The sequence below is a fragment of the Sinocyclocheilus rhinocerous genome, unplaced genomic scaffold, assembly GCF_001515625.1.
Source record: "Sinocyclocheilus rhinocerous isolate Xijiao unplaced genomic scaffold, SAMN03320098_v1.1 scaffold230, whole genome shotgun sequence".
NCBI lineage: Eukaryota > Metazoa > Chordata > Actinopteri > Cypriniformes > Cyprinidae > Sinocyclocheilus > Sinocyclocheilus rhinocerous.
This window is the reverse complement of record NW_015637126.1, coordinates 288,054-304,984: the sequence shown is the minus strand read 5'-3', so window position 1 is coordinate 304,984 and position 16,931 is coordinate 288,054. Positions and strand designations below refer to the sequence as shown.

General features: G+C 36.1%; 1 protein-coding gene across 5 annotated transcripts in view; it reads left to right on the top strand.

The window, feature by feature from the left end:
• Positions 1–13,918, top strand: part of LOC107748506 (purinergic receptor P2X, ligand-gated ion channel, 1) — a 19,024-nt gene extending 5,106 nt beyond the window's left edge. The window contains exons 2-13 of one of the 5 annotated variants that reach the window (XR_001640940.1): positions 672–816; positions 2,118–2,189; positions 3,429–3,501; positions 5,506–5,593; positions 6,393–6,473; positions 6,912–7,053; positions 7,759–7,907; positions 8,252–8,342; positions 8,424–8,489; positions 9,426–9,521; positions 10,010–10,179; positions 10,298–10,357. Coding sequence is in view for 4 of the 5 variants with exons in the window: in XM_016563306.1 (XP_016418792.1) it covers positions 672–816; positions 2,118–2,189; positions 3,429–3,501; positions 5,506–5,593; positions 6,393–6,473; positions 6,912–7,053; positions 7,759–7,907; positions 8,252–8,342; positions 8,424–8,489; positions 12,247–12,342; positions 12,956–13,000; positions 13,119–13,124 (1,054 nt within the window). In the remaining variant the exon portion in view is untranslated. Of the gene's footprint in view, positions 1–671; positions 817–2,117; positions 2,190–3,428; positions 3,502–5,505; positions 5,594–6,392; positions 6,474–6,911; positions 7,054–7,758; positions 7,908–8,251; positions 8,343–8,423; positions 8,490–9,425; positions 9,522–10,009; positions 10,180–10,297; positions 10,365–12,246; positions 12,343–12,955; positions 13,001–13,118 lie in introns of those variants that run through there. The other 4 variants (XM_016563306.1, XM_016563302.1, XM_016563304.1 and 1 more) reach the window with 4 other exon arrangements.
• The last annotated feature ends 3,013 nt before the right edge of the window (positions 13,919–16,931 follow it).

Sequence of the window (16,931 nt, the reverse complement as noted above, 5' to 3'; positions counted from 1 at the left end):
TCGCTCCAAAACTGGATGAAAGAGCAGGAGGAAACTGGTCAGAGAGGCTAAGAGGCCTACAGCAACTCTGAAGCAGTTGCAGGAATTTATGACAAAGAGTGGTCATCGTGTGCATGTGACAACAATATTATACATTTTCCACAAATGTGGCTTGTATGGGAGGGTTGCAAGAAAAAAAGTCACTCCTCAAGAAAGGCCACATGCAGTCACGACTGAGCTTTGCCAAAACACACCTTGAAGATTCTGAGGCAGATGAGACTAAAATTTAATTATTTGGCATCAACACCGAATGATATGTCTCGCAGAAATCCAATACAGCTCACCATCCAAATAACAGCATTCCTACAGTAAAGCATGGAGGTGGTAATATCCTGTGATGGGGTGTTTCTCTGCAGCAGGGCCTGAAGCACTTGTCAGGATAGAAGGAAAAATGGATGGGGCAAAATAACGTCAAATTAATATAAAATCAAGTAAGTAAATACAGCTGGATTAAACAAAAACTTTGTCCATCTTCATTTCAGGCTGCAAAGCAACAAAATGTAATTATTTTAAAGGGGGGTGATTTCTTTTCTATACCCACTGTATATATACTGTATACTGTGTATATATATCTTCAGACTGCAGCTTGGTTATAGCAGACCGGGTCATGAATTGTTTTTTACATTTTTTAGGTGGGTGTTCATGTATGAGAAAGGCTACCAGATAGTAGATATTGCCATAAGCTCCATCTTCACCAAGATGAAGGGAGTGTCCTTCACAAATATCAGCGAAAAGGAGCGGATATGGGATGCAGCTGATTATGTTTTTCCTGAACAGGTGGGTTGTGTCTCCTCATTTTGGCCTCAGAACTGAAAACTTCAGAAGCACTAATTTATATACATGGGTATCATTATCTTTTCTTTAGTTTTATTATTATTTCAAAAATGAAGAAATATGTATTTGAATGCAGATGTAGGCTACTGAATGGTAATTGTCCATCCACTAAATTTCATGTTATGCTTCCTGAGTGTAAACATGCTTATATTGGTATAAGAGTCATTATGGCTGTGAATTTGGCCTAATCACAGATAAACGTACTCTACTCTTATTGTGTAAACATCTGCAGACACACGCGGGTTATTCTCACCCTGACTGAGAAAGTGCTGACATTGTCACAGCAAGTAAACATCTATATTGTATTTAGAAGGGTAATACTTTAAACAATATGACACCGTAGTTGATTGTAAAGTTCTTGTAACGTTTTTTTTTTAATAAATTAAAAATGTCTGCCATTATTTACTTTATGCCAACAGCCTGCAGCAGTTTCAGAATGTGAACTTATTTCGCAGAAAGCACCCAGTGCAATAAGAAAGCGACAGACTGTTGACAGAGAAGTAAACGCGTCATCACTCAGCAATCAAAGGAGTGGCTCTAGGAGCTACTTGGAGTCAAATAATATCATCCAAAAAAGCAAATATCAAAATGTTCATCACGATAACAAATATCAGCGCTTTTGTGCACACACACACACACACACACTGGGTTTTCATGTTATACTGAGACTTTCTATAGACATGATTTTTATACTGTACAAACTGTATATTCTATCCACCAACCTTAAACACAGCCCTCACAGAAAATTTAATTGATCAAGAGTGATGGTAAAGACATTTTATAATGTTACCTATACCTATATATTTCTGTACTTACTCTAAGATTCTGCACAAAAACTCTTGTGTTAATGACCATTACAAATAAATAAATAAATCACTGGTGTTATTGAGTACAGGTTGCTGCCACTAAGCTAACAGTGCTAGCAGAGCAGAGACATGAGAGATGGAATGACACTCAGACTATTTAAGGCTGAGGTTAAACGGTTTAGGTTTTGGTTTGAAAAAAGGACATTCATCATGTCATGCAGGGGTGTCAAAAACAGTAACCTGAAGTCAAGCAAGCACAGTCAGTTTCAAAAACTCAATTTCTTATGCAACCACTAATAGACAAAGGATGTACTGTAAATTCAACATGGCACTCTGGCACTCTGTTCTGTAGCCATCCGCATACTGGTTTGAGCTTAGAGACTGAAACTACATATGGTCATGTGTAAGCCTTCAAGTCCTTTCTGTTCCTTTTTCCAGGGTGACTCGTCTTTTGTTGTGATGACGAACTACATTGCCACTGTGGGACAGAAACAGGACAAATGTCCTGAGGTAGGTAAATGTCTTTCTCTCCTTCCCTCATCTCTATTGGCTTTCATAAGCGTGACTCTCATAATTGTTTGTTTATTTCTCTAGGATCTCTATATGAGTCATATCCTGACTATCTTTCCCCCCAGTTAAAATACAGTTGCCGGTTTCTCAGAAATAAGGGGCGAGGGCCGTCATGCACCAGGCAGTCCTGGCTCGAGACCAAACTAAAACTTAATCCAAATTATGAATAATAAATAATAAATGAATTCAAATTAATTGAAAACTAGTAGTGAAGGTTTCATTTAGTGTGCATGGAAAACTGTGATCAAATCAACATTTTATTTATTTTTTATTTTTTGCATTCTTCATTCACTTAAAAAATCTGAGGGCGTACATGCTTGTTTAGTTTGAATATAGTTTCCCATATAATAAGAAGTCACAATTATGGTTGTCCTGGTCATTAGAATGTTTTTTTGTAAATGCTGAAATACTGTACAAAGACAATCAGTTTTTTTACATTTCATTAGTGCCTATTTTTCTCTAGATTTATAGCATTGTTCATTAAAATGCATAAAATACAAAATAGTCTGGTCATATTATGTACAGTCACAATTCTCTAGTGTTTTCTAAGGCAAAAGCTAAACTGATATGTTTGTAGTGGTGTGTGACACTTTAGTATGATATTAAAATTGATTAACTTTTACAACAGTTGCAATGTACCAGTAAGCCAAAATCAAAGTGCAATGCATTTTAGCACTTAATTCAGTCCTTAATACATGCAAGGCAAAGACATTTTACAGTGTGGTTGATTGTCAACCACCCAAGGTTAATTTAAATCTAAAATGACATGTTAAAGAAATACAGAAAGTGGATTATTATCCTAAAAAGAAACTGAAAGTGTCACTTATTTCCCCCATAGTCCTTGGCAAACACGCATATAACCTGCAATACAATCTGTTACTTTCCAGCAAAGTAACATGACTAAATTTCCTGTACCATCTCTACATTCATTTTCCTGCTCTTGGTTTACCTCAGTCATATTTGACTTTCACTTAACTCTCTATTTGACTTTATTGCCCTACCTGCAAAGATTTGCTTAAACAAATGAGTCTCAAGAATTGAGTTTTGTGGTTATTCTGCCCCTTCTGTGCATCCCGTCTCATTTGGAACTCACATTTGCATATTTTCAACAAGCCATTTGGGGCTTAATTAAACACTAATATCCATTAAAGTGTGTTTCCTTTCCTTTGTGAATTTCAGCTGCCAGATGGGAAGAACAAATGCACTTCTGACGCACACTGTGATGAGGGCAAATACAAACGTATGGGAAATGGTAAAGTTTGAACCATTTCATTGTTCCGACAGAAGGCACCGGCGCAGCAGACTAACTTCACATCACTAGCAGCCAGGGGCAGAGGAACTCACTTGTTGAGTGTTTTTTCATGGCCATTGTATAATCCCTTTGACCCTGACTGGTAACTAAATCAATGCACCATTGATCTAAGATATGTACCGCAGAATTCAAATGATCATGGGTTAAGAAAATTGGTGCATTTGCACGTAAGCATTTGGTTTCAGCTCTACTCAGAATCAAAGGGGGCCTAATGAACTCTTACTCTCCTAACTGACAAACCTGCACATCATCAATGCTGTCGTCTCCGTAAGTCACCAACATTCATGACTAACATGCTTTGCTCTCATTCTCTAAGGCTTTTTTCTTAGCTTTCCACATCTTTGATGAATTTTACCCCATGCTTATACTGATGTCTGTAATTCCCAGAGTTCCACAGGACTCTTATCCAGATTCAGATTACTTGGTGTGACTAGCAGTTTCTATACAGCTGTTTTGCCAATTTTAAATGAATACTAATTAATATAGCAGCAACATGTTTAAGAACTGAATTTTAAAATAAACTTTCCATATCTTCACTAATTTTTATTTATTTTTAACATTTTTTTTCAGAAATCAGTTTTAAACATTCTCCAAATTGTATTTGATAATTTATAACAGGAACTACGCAAACTTATTCCACTGCTACCCAAACATAAATTTAAACTCATGTTAAATAAAGGACTGGCAAAGCTTAGTAGTAGTAGTTGGTATTAAACCCAATCAACATTGCTAATTGAAACGCCAATAGCTAATAAACACTTAACAAAAAGCTGATTTAAAACAGAAAAATACAGTCAAACCCATATTACTGACTGATATCGTGAGTTCTGTGTGGGTCACAAATACTCAAATATTGACTCAGTTTCACATGCAGCCTAGCAGAACGATTTACTCCAGGAATACAGACGTAAGTAAACAGCACTATCTCATATTGCAGAAATTCAAAGTGCCCTGACTTCCCGTCATGGGCAAATGGCACAAACTTCCAACTAACTTCACCATACAACACATATTTTCCTTAATCTTGTTACAATACTGACCCTGTGAATTCAGGGTCAAATTCACAGTTGAAAACACACAACCTTCTTGTTGTTTATGCCATGCTTCAGACTGCATATAATTTCATGCTTATTGTATCATGTCTCTGATATATATTTGATGTTCTGTGACGCAAGGGATGTGTCATATTTTATGATTACACTAAGTGTATTTTAATGGTTGTACAAAAGTTTGTCAATGTTATTCTACCAGCAAAGCAAGTGTGTGAATGTAAATGTTAAAAGAGTCGGACTGAAATCACAAACATATGACAAATTCAATTTGATGAAGGCATTCCTAAATAACTAGACTGAGAGAATCATCCTTCATGCTCATTAACTCAGAGAAAAGTTAATTTAGTAACATGAAAGTCATGGCAGCTCCTCACTGAAATATCAGTCAGTTACTAATGGAAATGGATGTGTATCAACCAAACAAATGTATTTGATTTTATCTTAATCTTCTACCCAAAAAATTAATACTTTTACATTTTAATACTTTTAAAATGTAAACATTTTAATATGAAAAATATGTCTCTGAATACCAGTTTTGAAGTATGCATTCTTGTGCTGAGAGTAAATCAAAAGTATGACATTGTTTATGTGTGTGTTTGTGCATATACAGTGGGTATCAAAAGTCTAAACCATATAGAAAATGTGGGATTCGAAGTGTTATTTAAACCTGGATTGTAAACCTGGCTAAATATATGTAAGGGTAAATGTAAATTGGTATTAAATTAGAAAAATGCAAAATCTAAGCATTTTCACAAGGGACATAAGACTTTTGGATCCTACGATGTACCCTGCCATCTCTTTGGGGCTCTCTTGTTTTGTTTCAGTCTGTTCTGATCAACACCAAAGCTCTTATACTCTACTCTTCACTTAACAGCATTACTGTCTCTCTCAGGGCACATGACGGGCAGGTGTATAAACGATACAAGTACTTGTGAGATCTACTCCTGGTGTCCAGTTGAAGATGACCGTAAAATACCAGAGTATGAATGCTTATTTTATTATTGTTGTTGATTAATTGAATCGATCACATGGAGTGTAAAACAGTAACAGTTATTGTGGCATGCCTGGACTACAATTATTGGATGTTTTTTTGTGGCATCTTTAAATTAAATTTGGGGCAGTTATGGCCTAATGGTTAGTGAGTTGGACTTGTAACCCAAAGGTTGCGGGTTCGAGTCTCGGGTCCGGCAGGAATTGTCGGTGGGGGGAGTGAATAACCAGCGCTCTCTTCCACCCTCAATACCACGACTGAGGTGAGACCCTTGAGTAAGGCACCAAACCCCCAACTGCTCCCCGGGCGCCGCAGCAATATGGCTGCCCACTGCTCTGGGTGTGTTCACAGTGTGTGTTCACTACTCACTACTGTGTATGTGCACTTGGATGGGTTAAATGCAGAGCACAAATTCTGAGTATGGGTCACCATACTTGGCCACATGTCACTTCACTTTCACTTTCACTAAATTATAAGCCCACCAAAAAAGGTTTGGTTGCCCATAGACCAGCAATGTGTTATATTTAAACCATAATGAATTGATAGATACTGTTTAAAAAAAAAAAAGCAAATACTCCTCATTCCTGAATGACTTGAACTTCATGTTTGTGTAGAAATCTTGGAAACTAAACAAAAGAATCAAATTACACTTGACAGTTGCTTTAAACGTAAAAGTATGTTTATACCTGGAGCATGTGACAGATTGTATTCAAAATTGTTTTGAATCAGCCTACAATCTCGGTCTGATCCATTTAACTTTGTGTTGTCCCTCTTATATTTCTCCGTAGCCCTCCAGTCCTGCTGACAGCAGAAAACTACACACTGTTCATCAAAAACTCGATTACCTTTCGCCAGTTTAATGTAGTAAGGTAAAATTCTATATTTTCCAAATTTTCCTTGTGGTATACTGGCAAAACCTAACAAGTAAATTCGGACGAAGGAGGATGAAATAAAAAGGAACTATTTAATTTAGAAAAGATTATTTTGAATGTGCCTTTCCTATAATCCAGTGGTTTATTGTGGTTCTAAAGATAGTCTGCATTTATTGTTTCATCCCAAATAAATTTGTGAAAAAAAGAAAATACACATTAAACAACTAAAAACAAAGCTTATTGTCTCTCTGGCATTAATAATAATTTTAGTGGATTTGCAATAAGCATCATACTGTAACAACATTAGTACAGTACATACCAATATGGCACTTTACATGTTATTGAAGGCCAGGCTTAAAATGCAACAGTTTTATCAGTTTTGTCTAATTGATGTTCTCCTCACTCTTTTTTTTTTTTTTTTTTTTCTCTCTCTAGGAGTAACTTGGTGGAGAGTGTGAATCAGAGTTACATCAATACATGTTTGTATCATCCCAAGACTGATCCACTGTGTCCTATCTTCAGACTGGGAGACATTGTTGAGCGTTCTGGGTTCAGTTTCTCAGAGATAGCTCGTGTGGTAGGTTTTTTGTCATCAATGATTGTAAATACACACACACCCACTCACACTTGTAATTAAAACATGCATTCAGTCCAGTAATTAGGATGACTTCCAAATGACTGATGTGTTGAATTGTATAGTTTACAAACTTAATAAAGATGTTGAATCATGATGTCAAATTGTAGACTACAGTATTTTGTTCTGGGTTTCCAAAGGAATTTCTGAATAACAGCAAAATAAGTAAAAAATAATCAGTAAAATAAGTCTATGCTCAACAAACCTTGAAGAGATTTTCACATTTTGTTCTATTAATGTGATTTTGCCATACAATGTTTACAGCTTTACATCTTGCTATTGTGACTATATTTCTCATATATCTTACAATTGTGACTTCTCACTATAGTAACTTTATATCTTGTAATTGTGACTTTAAAATTGAATAACTGACTTGTTGACTCACAACTTGAGTTTCTTATTTTAAACTTTATCCCAAAATGACCTAAGTTTTTTAATATAATATTTATATTAATTTATATTACGTTTTTAATAAGACTACTCTAAAAATGTGAAGGAAACCCCAAGGAGCCTATGGTTTGGAAATGCTCATATATATATATTTATAATACAAGAGTATTATTATTGTAGTGAAATATTTGACATCTGGAGAAGATTACAGAAGCATGAGATGATAATCTCCATGATATTTCCCATGTGATGTGTTAGGGTGGTGCTATAGGAGTCCTCATCGACTGGGACTGCAATCTGGACCTGAGTATCAGACACTGCAAACCAAAGTATGAATTCTATGGTCTTTATGGAACGGGGAAAAATGAGGACAAAGAAGAGAAACCATCACTGGGATACAATTTTAGGTGGGTAAGAAGGTTTAACCCATTCACCTTATGAAAACAACAGACTTTTTAATTAGACTACTCTGCGGTCCTGTGGAAGCAGAACTATAAAAGAGACGAGGAAAATGAATATTGTCCAAGTAATCTGTGATTATGCCGTGAAAAGACTTCAATATGGTCAATATTCATGTTCATTTAATACAGCTAAAATGAGAAAAGGTCAGTGGTGCTGTACTGTATTATTCCTGAGCCTGTGAGCTTTGATGGGTTCTGTAAAATAATTAATAAAAATGGTTTTGAATAACTTTAAGAATATATTAAGTGGATTCACTACTAGAATTATTATGTGATCCTGTCTGTTTTAGATATGCGAAATATTATGTGGAGAATGGGGTGGAAAAGAGAACGCTAATGAAGGTGTTTGGTGTACGGATAGACATCATTGTTCATGGACGGGTAAGCTTATTTTTTATGGATCATTCACAAAGAAATTATGGGACATGCACATTTCCATTTGTTTACAACTGTTCCTTGCAGGCAGGAAAATTTGATATCATCCCTACGTTGACGGCTATAGGCTCAGGAGTAGGAATCTTTGGAGTGGTGAGTGTCAAAGAGAATAAACTGTTATATACTTATATAAAGAGATACCTGGTAAAATTTCCTCAATTACTTTTACTCCATCTTTTGGATTCTACTGTCATGAAGGAGATGATACCAGATGTAAAAATCTTTTGTGCTGTACCATCCATGTACAAATTAAAAGATGCATTAATGTGGAACTACTGTATATTACACAGCTCTCTGAAGTACTTCAATCTGATTAGTCCACTATGATACTTTGTGGCCAAAAATGTAATAAATAAACGAATACACTACAGTTCAAAAGTTTGGGGTCAGTAAGATTTTTTTTAATGCTTTCATAAGAATTTTCTTATGTTCACCAAGGCTGCAATTATTTGATCAAAAATACAGTAGAAGCAGCAATGTTTTGAAAATTGTTAAATCGCAGGTCTATAAAATGATCTATCAGCGATAGCAAGGCTGAATGCCACATGATCCTTCAGAAACCATTGTAAGAGGTTGATTTGGTGCTCAAGAAACTTATTAATAATGTTGAAAACAGTTGTGCAGCTTAATATTTTGGTGGAAATATTTTTTTAAGTATTATTTGATGAATAGAATGTTTAAACAAACAGCATTTATTTGAAATAGAACCTTTTGTTAAAATGTTTTTTTTTTAAAGTAATTACTGTCACTTTTGATCAAATTAATGCATCCTTGCATTAGTATGGAAAAAATCATACTAACCTCAAACATTTGAATGCCAGTGTATCTGTATGTTAATGGCTCAATGACTATGTTGATGACTGGCTTGAAACTGAAACAAGAACAGGATAGATGCATCAGATTAGATAGATTCCAAGCTTACCTTTCTTTACACTTAGCTGTTAAACCACAAATTGGACTCAAAATATCCCCTAAGTGCTTTTTATCTTATTGAAATGAACTAACATTTGCTCTCATTTGTTGTTTAAGGCAACCGTTGTGTGCGATATGCTACTCCTATATTTAGTTTCAAAGCGAGATTTCTACAAAAACATGAAATTCAAGCATACAGAAATCGGGGAAGAGGTGAGTGTTGTTTTTAAATGAATAAAAGGTATTAAATATTTAATTTGAGTCAAACTTGCCTTTGTGATTGCTGGTGTGTCCCTGAGAGCTCCATGGCTAGCCAATGCTAGTTCACTACCGAAACACAAGATGGCAGCAGAGATACATAGTTTGGTGCCATGCAAAAACTGTTACTTGGGCAGATGCAGATGCAATGCAGTTTCCAAATATTTACATCAAGCTACATTCCCGTAGTGTCATTATGGAAACATCCAGGATTTAACTGTAATTAAAATGTCCAAAGCACATCTGAGGGAGTGTATGTGAGTGGAAAAGTATAACCACATCTGCGTCAGTAAGGATTTTACTTTTGATCTGTATGCACGTAGGCAGTATGCAAGACTACTGTATTCAAGTCCATGCAACACCACGGCTTCCTGTAGACATCTCTGCAGTGATAGTTACCCTAGCAACGCAGCACATTGACCATACTTGTTTCTTATATAAAGAAAGGAAAGTGAGGTCACATCTTAACCTCCAAGACTCCCACTCTAGCTGCCTTCTGAGAAAGAAACACATTGGGGTTGATAGGAGCATGGGAAATGATCTCAGATATGTATTTGCCCTTCCACAGAAGCCAGCCTTGCCCCAGTCAAAGACCGAAAGAGATCTACCGAAGGTAACATACCATTAAAATCATTTCCGCCGCAGATCCCTGTAGAATTATGGCGTATCTCCACAAACAACTTTTCAATTTTAGTTGTGGTCACAGTAATTCTGATCTTTACTGTGCACAGGAGTGAAGTCTGGATGGCTGCCATGACGACTGACTACTGCACTGAAGAGAGAGAGAGAGAGAGAGAGGATGGGGGAAGAATCCGAAGGGACATAGAAAATGATAGTTGAAAGGGAAAAAAGAGAGAGCAGAAGCGAAAGGCAAAGGGTAAAAATATATATATATATATATATATATATATTTATAATACAAGAGTATTATTATTGTAGTGAAATATTTGACATCTGGAGAAGATTACAGAAGCATGAGATGATAATCTCCATGATATTTCCCATGTGATGTGTTAGGGTGGTGCTATAGGAGTCCTCATCGACTGGGACTGCAATCTGGACCTGAGTATCAGACACTGCAAACCAAAGTATGAATTCTATGGTCTTTATGGAACGGGGAAAAATGAGGACAAAGAAGAGAAACCATCACTGGGATACAATTTTAGGTGGGTAAGAAGGTTTAACCCATTCACCTTATGAAAACAACAGACTTTTTAATTAGACTACTCTGCGGTCCTGTGGAAGCAGAACTATAAAAGAGACGAGGAAAATGAATATTGTCCAAGTAATCTGTGATTATGCCGTGAAAAGACTTCAATATGGTCAATATTCATGTTCATTTAATACAGCTAAAATGAGAAAAGGTCAGTGGTGCTGTACTGTATTATTCCTGAGCCTGTGAGCTTTGATGGGTTCTGTAAAATAATTAATAAAAATGGTTTTGAATAACTTTAAGAATATATTAAGTGGATTCACTACTAGAATTATTATGTGATCCTGTCTGTTTTAGATATGCGAAATATTATGTGGAGAATGGGGTGGAAAAGAGAACGCTAATGAAGGTGTTTGGTGTACGGATAGACATCATTGTTCATGGACGGGTAAGCTTATTTTTTATGGATCATTCACAAAGAAATTATGGGACATGCACATTTCCATTTGTTTACAACTGTTCCTTGCAGGCAGGAAAATTTGATATCATCCCTACGTTGACGGCTATAGGCTCAGGAGTAGGAATCTTTGGAGTGGTGAGTGTCAAAGAGAATAAACTGTTATATACTTATATAAAGAGATACCTGGTAAAATTTCCTCAATTACTTTTACTCCATCTTTTGGATTCTACTGTCATGAAGGAGATGATACCAGATGTAAAAATCTTTTGTGCTGTACCATCCATGTACAAATTAAAAGATGCATTAATGTGGAACTACTGTATATTACACAGCTCTCTGAAGTACTTCAATCTGATTAGTCCACTATGATACTTTGTGGCCAAAAATGTAATAAATAAACGAATACACTACAGTTCAAAAGTTTGGGGTCAGTAAGATTTTTTTTAATGCTTTCATAAGAATTTTCTTATGTTCACCAAGGCTGCAATTATTTGATCAAAAATACAGTAGAAGCAGCAATGTTTTGAAAATTGTTAAATCGCAGGTCTATAAAATGATCTATCAGCGATAGCAAGGCTGAATGCCACATGATCCTTCAGAAACCATTGTAAGAGGTTGATTTGGTGCTCAAGAAACTTATTAATAATGTTGAAAACAGTTGTGCAGCTTAATATTTTGGTGGAAATATTTTTTTAAGTATTATTTGATGAATAGAATGTTTAAACAAACAGCATTTATTTGAAATAGAACCTTTTGTTAAAATGTTTTTTTTTTAAAGTAATTACTGTCACTTTTGATCAAATTAATGCATCCTTGCATTAGTATGGAAAAAATCATACTAACCTCAAACATTTGAATGCCAGTGTATCTGTATGTTAATGGCTCAATGACTATGTTGATGACTGGCTTGAAACTGAAACAAGAACAGGATAGATGCATCAGATTAGATAGATTCCAAGCTTACCTTTCTTTACACTTAGCTGTTAAACCACAAATTGGACTCAAAATATCCCCTAAGTGCTTTTTATCTTATTGAAATGAACTAACATCTACTCTCATTTGTTAAGGCAACCGTTGTGTGCGATTTGCTCCTCCTATATTTTGTTCCAGAGAGAGATTTCTACAAAAACATGAAATTCAAGCATACAGAAATCGGGGAAGAGGTGAGTGTTGTTTTTAAATGAATAAAAGGTATTAAATATTTAATTTGAGTCAAACTTGCCTTTGTGATTGCTGGTGTGTCCCTGAGAGCTCCATGGCTAGCCAATGCTAGTTCACTACCGAAACACAAGATGGCAGCAGAGATACATAGTTTGGTGCCATGCAAAAACTGTTACTTGGGCAGATGCAGATGCAATGCAGTTTCCAAATATTTACATCAAGCTACATTCCCGTAGTGTCATTATGGAAACATCCAGGATTTAACTGTAATTAAAATGTCCAAAGCACATCTGAGGGAGTGTATGTGAGTGGAAAAGTATAACCACATCTGCGTCAGTAAGGATTTTACTTTTGATCTGTATGCACGTAGGCAGTATGCAAGACTACTGTATTCAAGTCCATGCAACACCACGGCTTCCTGTAGACATCTCTGCAGTGATAGTTACCCTAGCAACGCAGCACATTGACCATACTTGTTTCTTATATAAAGAAAGGAAAGTGAGGTCACATCTTAACCTCCAAGACTCCCACTCTAGCTGCCTTCTGAGAAAGAAACACATTGGGGTTGATAGGAGCATGGGAAATGATCTCAGATATGTATTTGCCCTTCCACAGAAGCCAGCCTTGCCCCAGTCAAAGACCGAAAGAGATCTACCGAAGGTAACATACCATTAAAATCATTTCCGCCGCAGATCCCTGTAGAATTATGGCGTATCTCCACAAACAACTTTTCAATTTTAGTTGTGGTCACAGTAATTCTGATCTTTACTGTGCACAGGAGTGAAGTCTGGATGGCTGCCATGACGACTGACTACTGCACAAGAGAGAGAGAGAGAGAGAGAGAGAGAGAGAGAGAGAGAGAGAGAAAACACCTCAACACTGGAGCTTCAACAAGACGGCTGGGAGACTTGACACAGAACTGTCAGACATCACTTTTCCTTTCTAAATAACATTTCCTTCCCAAACTACTGAGGAAAGACATTAAATCAGTGTTATGATTTAAGACATAACTAATATCCACTGAATGTGTTCATATTGAGAGGCTTAGGACTGTAAAGGTACACAATTGTATGAGGGTTTTGAGGTCTTTACAAGGTTCCCAAAGTTTTTGGCAATTACCATGTAATGTCTGGATATGTCACCCATATTCAACTCTGGATAATGTATCACCTTAAAATTGCTATTTTTATTTACTGATAGGTGTTTTGTAAAGGTTTTGTTGTTGTTTTTGTAGCAAGTCAAACTGTTGAGCCTACAATTTTTGTGAAATAAATCTTAGATGGTTAGTCAACCATATGAGGTTGAAACTAACCAGCTCTGAAAGACAGAAAGGTGAGTGATTTAGGCCTTTTGTTTTAGCTCATTCACAAAACACTGAGCCAAGAAACCTAGGATGCTCAAAGGATCTCAAAGGTCTGTTATTTTATTATTAGTACACAGCCGTCTGGACTACTTGATTTTAATGCAGCATTCAATGGTCAAATATATCAGAAACAATGACACATTCCGACCACTTATCCAGGAAACTCTTAGCTGTGCTTGTGTTCTGTCTCTAAAATTATTACTCAAATCAATATTCCATGCCCATATATTTATTTGTTTGAAAAGTAGTCATTGTTGTAAATAAAAAAAAACATTAATCAGGTAGAGTTGAGGGTTTCTGGACACTCATACAGTCTTTATAACAAATAACAAAATAGTTTGGTCACTTTAGTTTGGGGACAAATTCTCACTATTAGCTACGACTTTTGCCTCAATAAACTCCTAATTTGCTGCTTATTAATAGTTAGTAAGTAGTTGTTAAGTTTAGGTATGGAGGGGATTAAGGGATCTAAAATATGGTCATGCAGAATAAGGCATTTATATGTGCTTTCTAAGTACTAATAAGCAACCAATATGCTAGTAACATGCACGCTAATAAGCAACCAGTTAATAGTGAGAATTGGTCTCACTATTAACTGGTTACCAATAATTGAAACTCGCATGAAAATAAAACCCTTTTAGGGTGATACAAAACCCCTCTGCTTTGCACTGGCATCCTGATAACTCTGTCTGGGTTTATTTATAACTAAATTTGAGTTTTGAGTTTACTTTTTAATTAAATGATTTACAATCTTGAACAATTTTAAAATCAGACAGCACCATGAAGGATTCCTTGGTTTTATTGTGTACAAAATACTATTTTAAAGAATAGCTACTGTTATAAGTATTATTAGTAGGTAAATTTCATTGATTTTTATCACGTGCAATTGAAAGTAACAATAGAATCCTATGTGACAAAAAAACATAAAGAAGGAACCTGAGTCACCTGTGATATCTTTATTGTCTTTGATTATGTCTGTGTACAAAAAGCATGCAAAAAATAGCTTTAGATGCTTTGGTACATATTTACATAGTAAGAGTTGCATTCAGTGCTTTCTCGGGACATGCTCTTTTTTGTCTATTTTCTTAGAGTTTTTTAAACAGTTACATTCAGATCAATGCCGCAGAATACAAACGTCTATAAATAACCAGCAAAATCAGGCACTCTGACACAAATAACTGGGCAGTACATGAATCAATTCTGATATACTTTTAAATCAAGAAAGGGAAATTAAAAAAGCATAAAGCTTTGATAGCAAGAACATTTTGCAGCTACAAGGTGCCTCAAAATGGGCAATTTTCTCTCCCCTCCTTCAGAGACTCAAATAAGGGAAACTTCTGTGAATGTGGGTAGACAAATGATCAAACCTCATCTATTGCACATGAGCCGAACCCAGAAAAGAAAATAAAGCCTTCACACTTGAGTTGATTGCTCAGACTGAGGTATGGCATATTGGCTGCTGCATATGTTTAGCTTATACAAAAGTCCTGCAGGAAACAATTTAAAGGGGGTTTAGACATTATTTGTTTTGTCTCACATAGATATAAAAAGGAATAGCAAACCTAGGGAGAAGTTTGTAAAAGGTTATAGCAAGTTCAGGGACATGCCGTTCGTCAAGACACTAACATGTGCATAGCATACATCAAGAAATAAGTGACAAGACTACTGTACATTTGAGACAGAATGGACAAATGCGATTACACACCCACATATATAAGAGAAGAATGGGGATCATTTAAAGCCATTTGATGAATTTATAAATACACCTTAGAGCTCCTGAACACAGAATATGCTACTCCATTCTCTCTGTATTCTCAGAACAGCAGTGTCCAGACCCTGAGTACCACATACAGAATCTCAATACACAACAGAAACGAGACTCCATTTAATGCCTGAATCAAATACTCCATACAGACAGAACCACTAGTTGTTTGGCACTGAAAATGGTTTTCCTGTGTAATTCAGTTTAAAGAGAAAATGGTATGGGCATAATGCTATCTACAAAGAGTGTGTGCGTAAAAGAGGGTCATCGAGAGAAAGAGAGATGGGGGAAGACAGTGAAGAAGGGAAGATTGTGTAGGAGTCAGAAAAATGGACCACCATCTGCTCAGGATATTAGTGAGAATATAATGAAAGTGGTCCACTGCGGTTTATCAATTCGTCTTCATATAAGCAAAAATTTGTCCTCTAAATGAGTGACATCGGTTAAAGGTTTCCTGTAAGCATTCGCTGCTTACATAAACAGTTTACTGGAAATAATTGACAGCTGACCTGATTGAGTCCAGTTTTATTATTGTAAAATTAATTAAAGGGGCAGTTCACCCTGAAATAGTCAAAGCTGCACTTTTCCGTATGAAAGAGGAATGGTGACCCATCCAATATCATTACATATGAAATAAGCAGCTTGGACATCCTACTAAATATCTCCTTCCGTGTTTCACACGGAAAAAGAAAGTAATAGTTTGGAATGATATGAGGGTGAAGGCCTGTTCTCACCAAGATGAATATTTGGTATGATAAAGATTAATTTGAATGAACGGCTATTAAAGGCACAATATGTAATGTTCGCCGCTAGAGGGCGCGTATTCAAAATAAACAAAGAGGCAAAGGCGTAGTTTGATGAGCTGTGACTGAGTGTGGAATCATGGGAGTTATCGTCTTCATCACCACAGCCGATGCAATCCGACGGGACTCGGGCAGAACATTTGAAAGTTCTGTTATTATGCTACTCTGTGCGGTCGTCACCAGTCTAATAAAACGCACAACATATTAAAGCGTCTTTGGTGTTTCCATGTTTTCTACAAAACAAAACCGGAAATCGAGGGGTTATGACGTCATTGGCAGGCGACACAATGACTCTATGGAAACGGTCCGCGTCACTAGTTAAAATTGCTTATTTCTCTGTATTTAAACATTCTTCGAAACATTTGGGATAGTGTAAGTACACAAGTCAGTAAAACGTATAACACTGTTCTAGTGGTTTTTGGATATTTTAATAAAAAAATCTTACATATTGTGCTTTTAATGCACCTCTTTAGACTGACACAAACATTTGTATGCTGACAATGCAACTTTTTTTTTTTTTTTTAATGACGAGATGCTGTAATCTCTCTTCCATTGCACTGCAAAGAAAACTGGCCAACCAATAAGATTTGCACTTCTGATCATGTCAAGAGCTGCTGCTGTTACATAAAACATGATTTGGTTGTGCTCACGAACAAACTATTT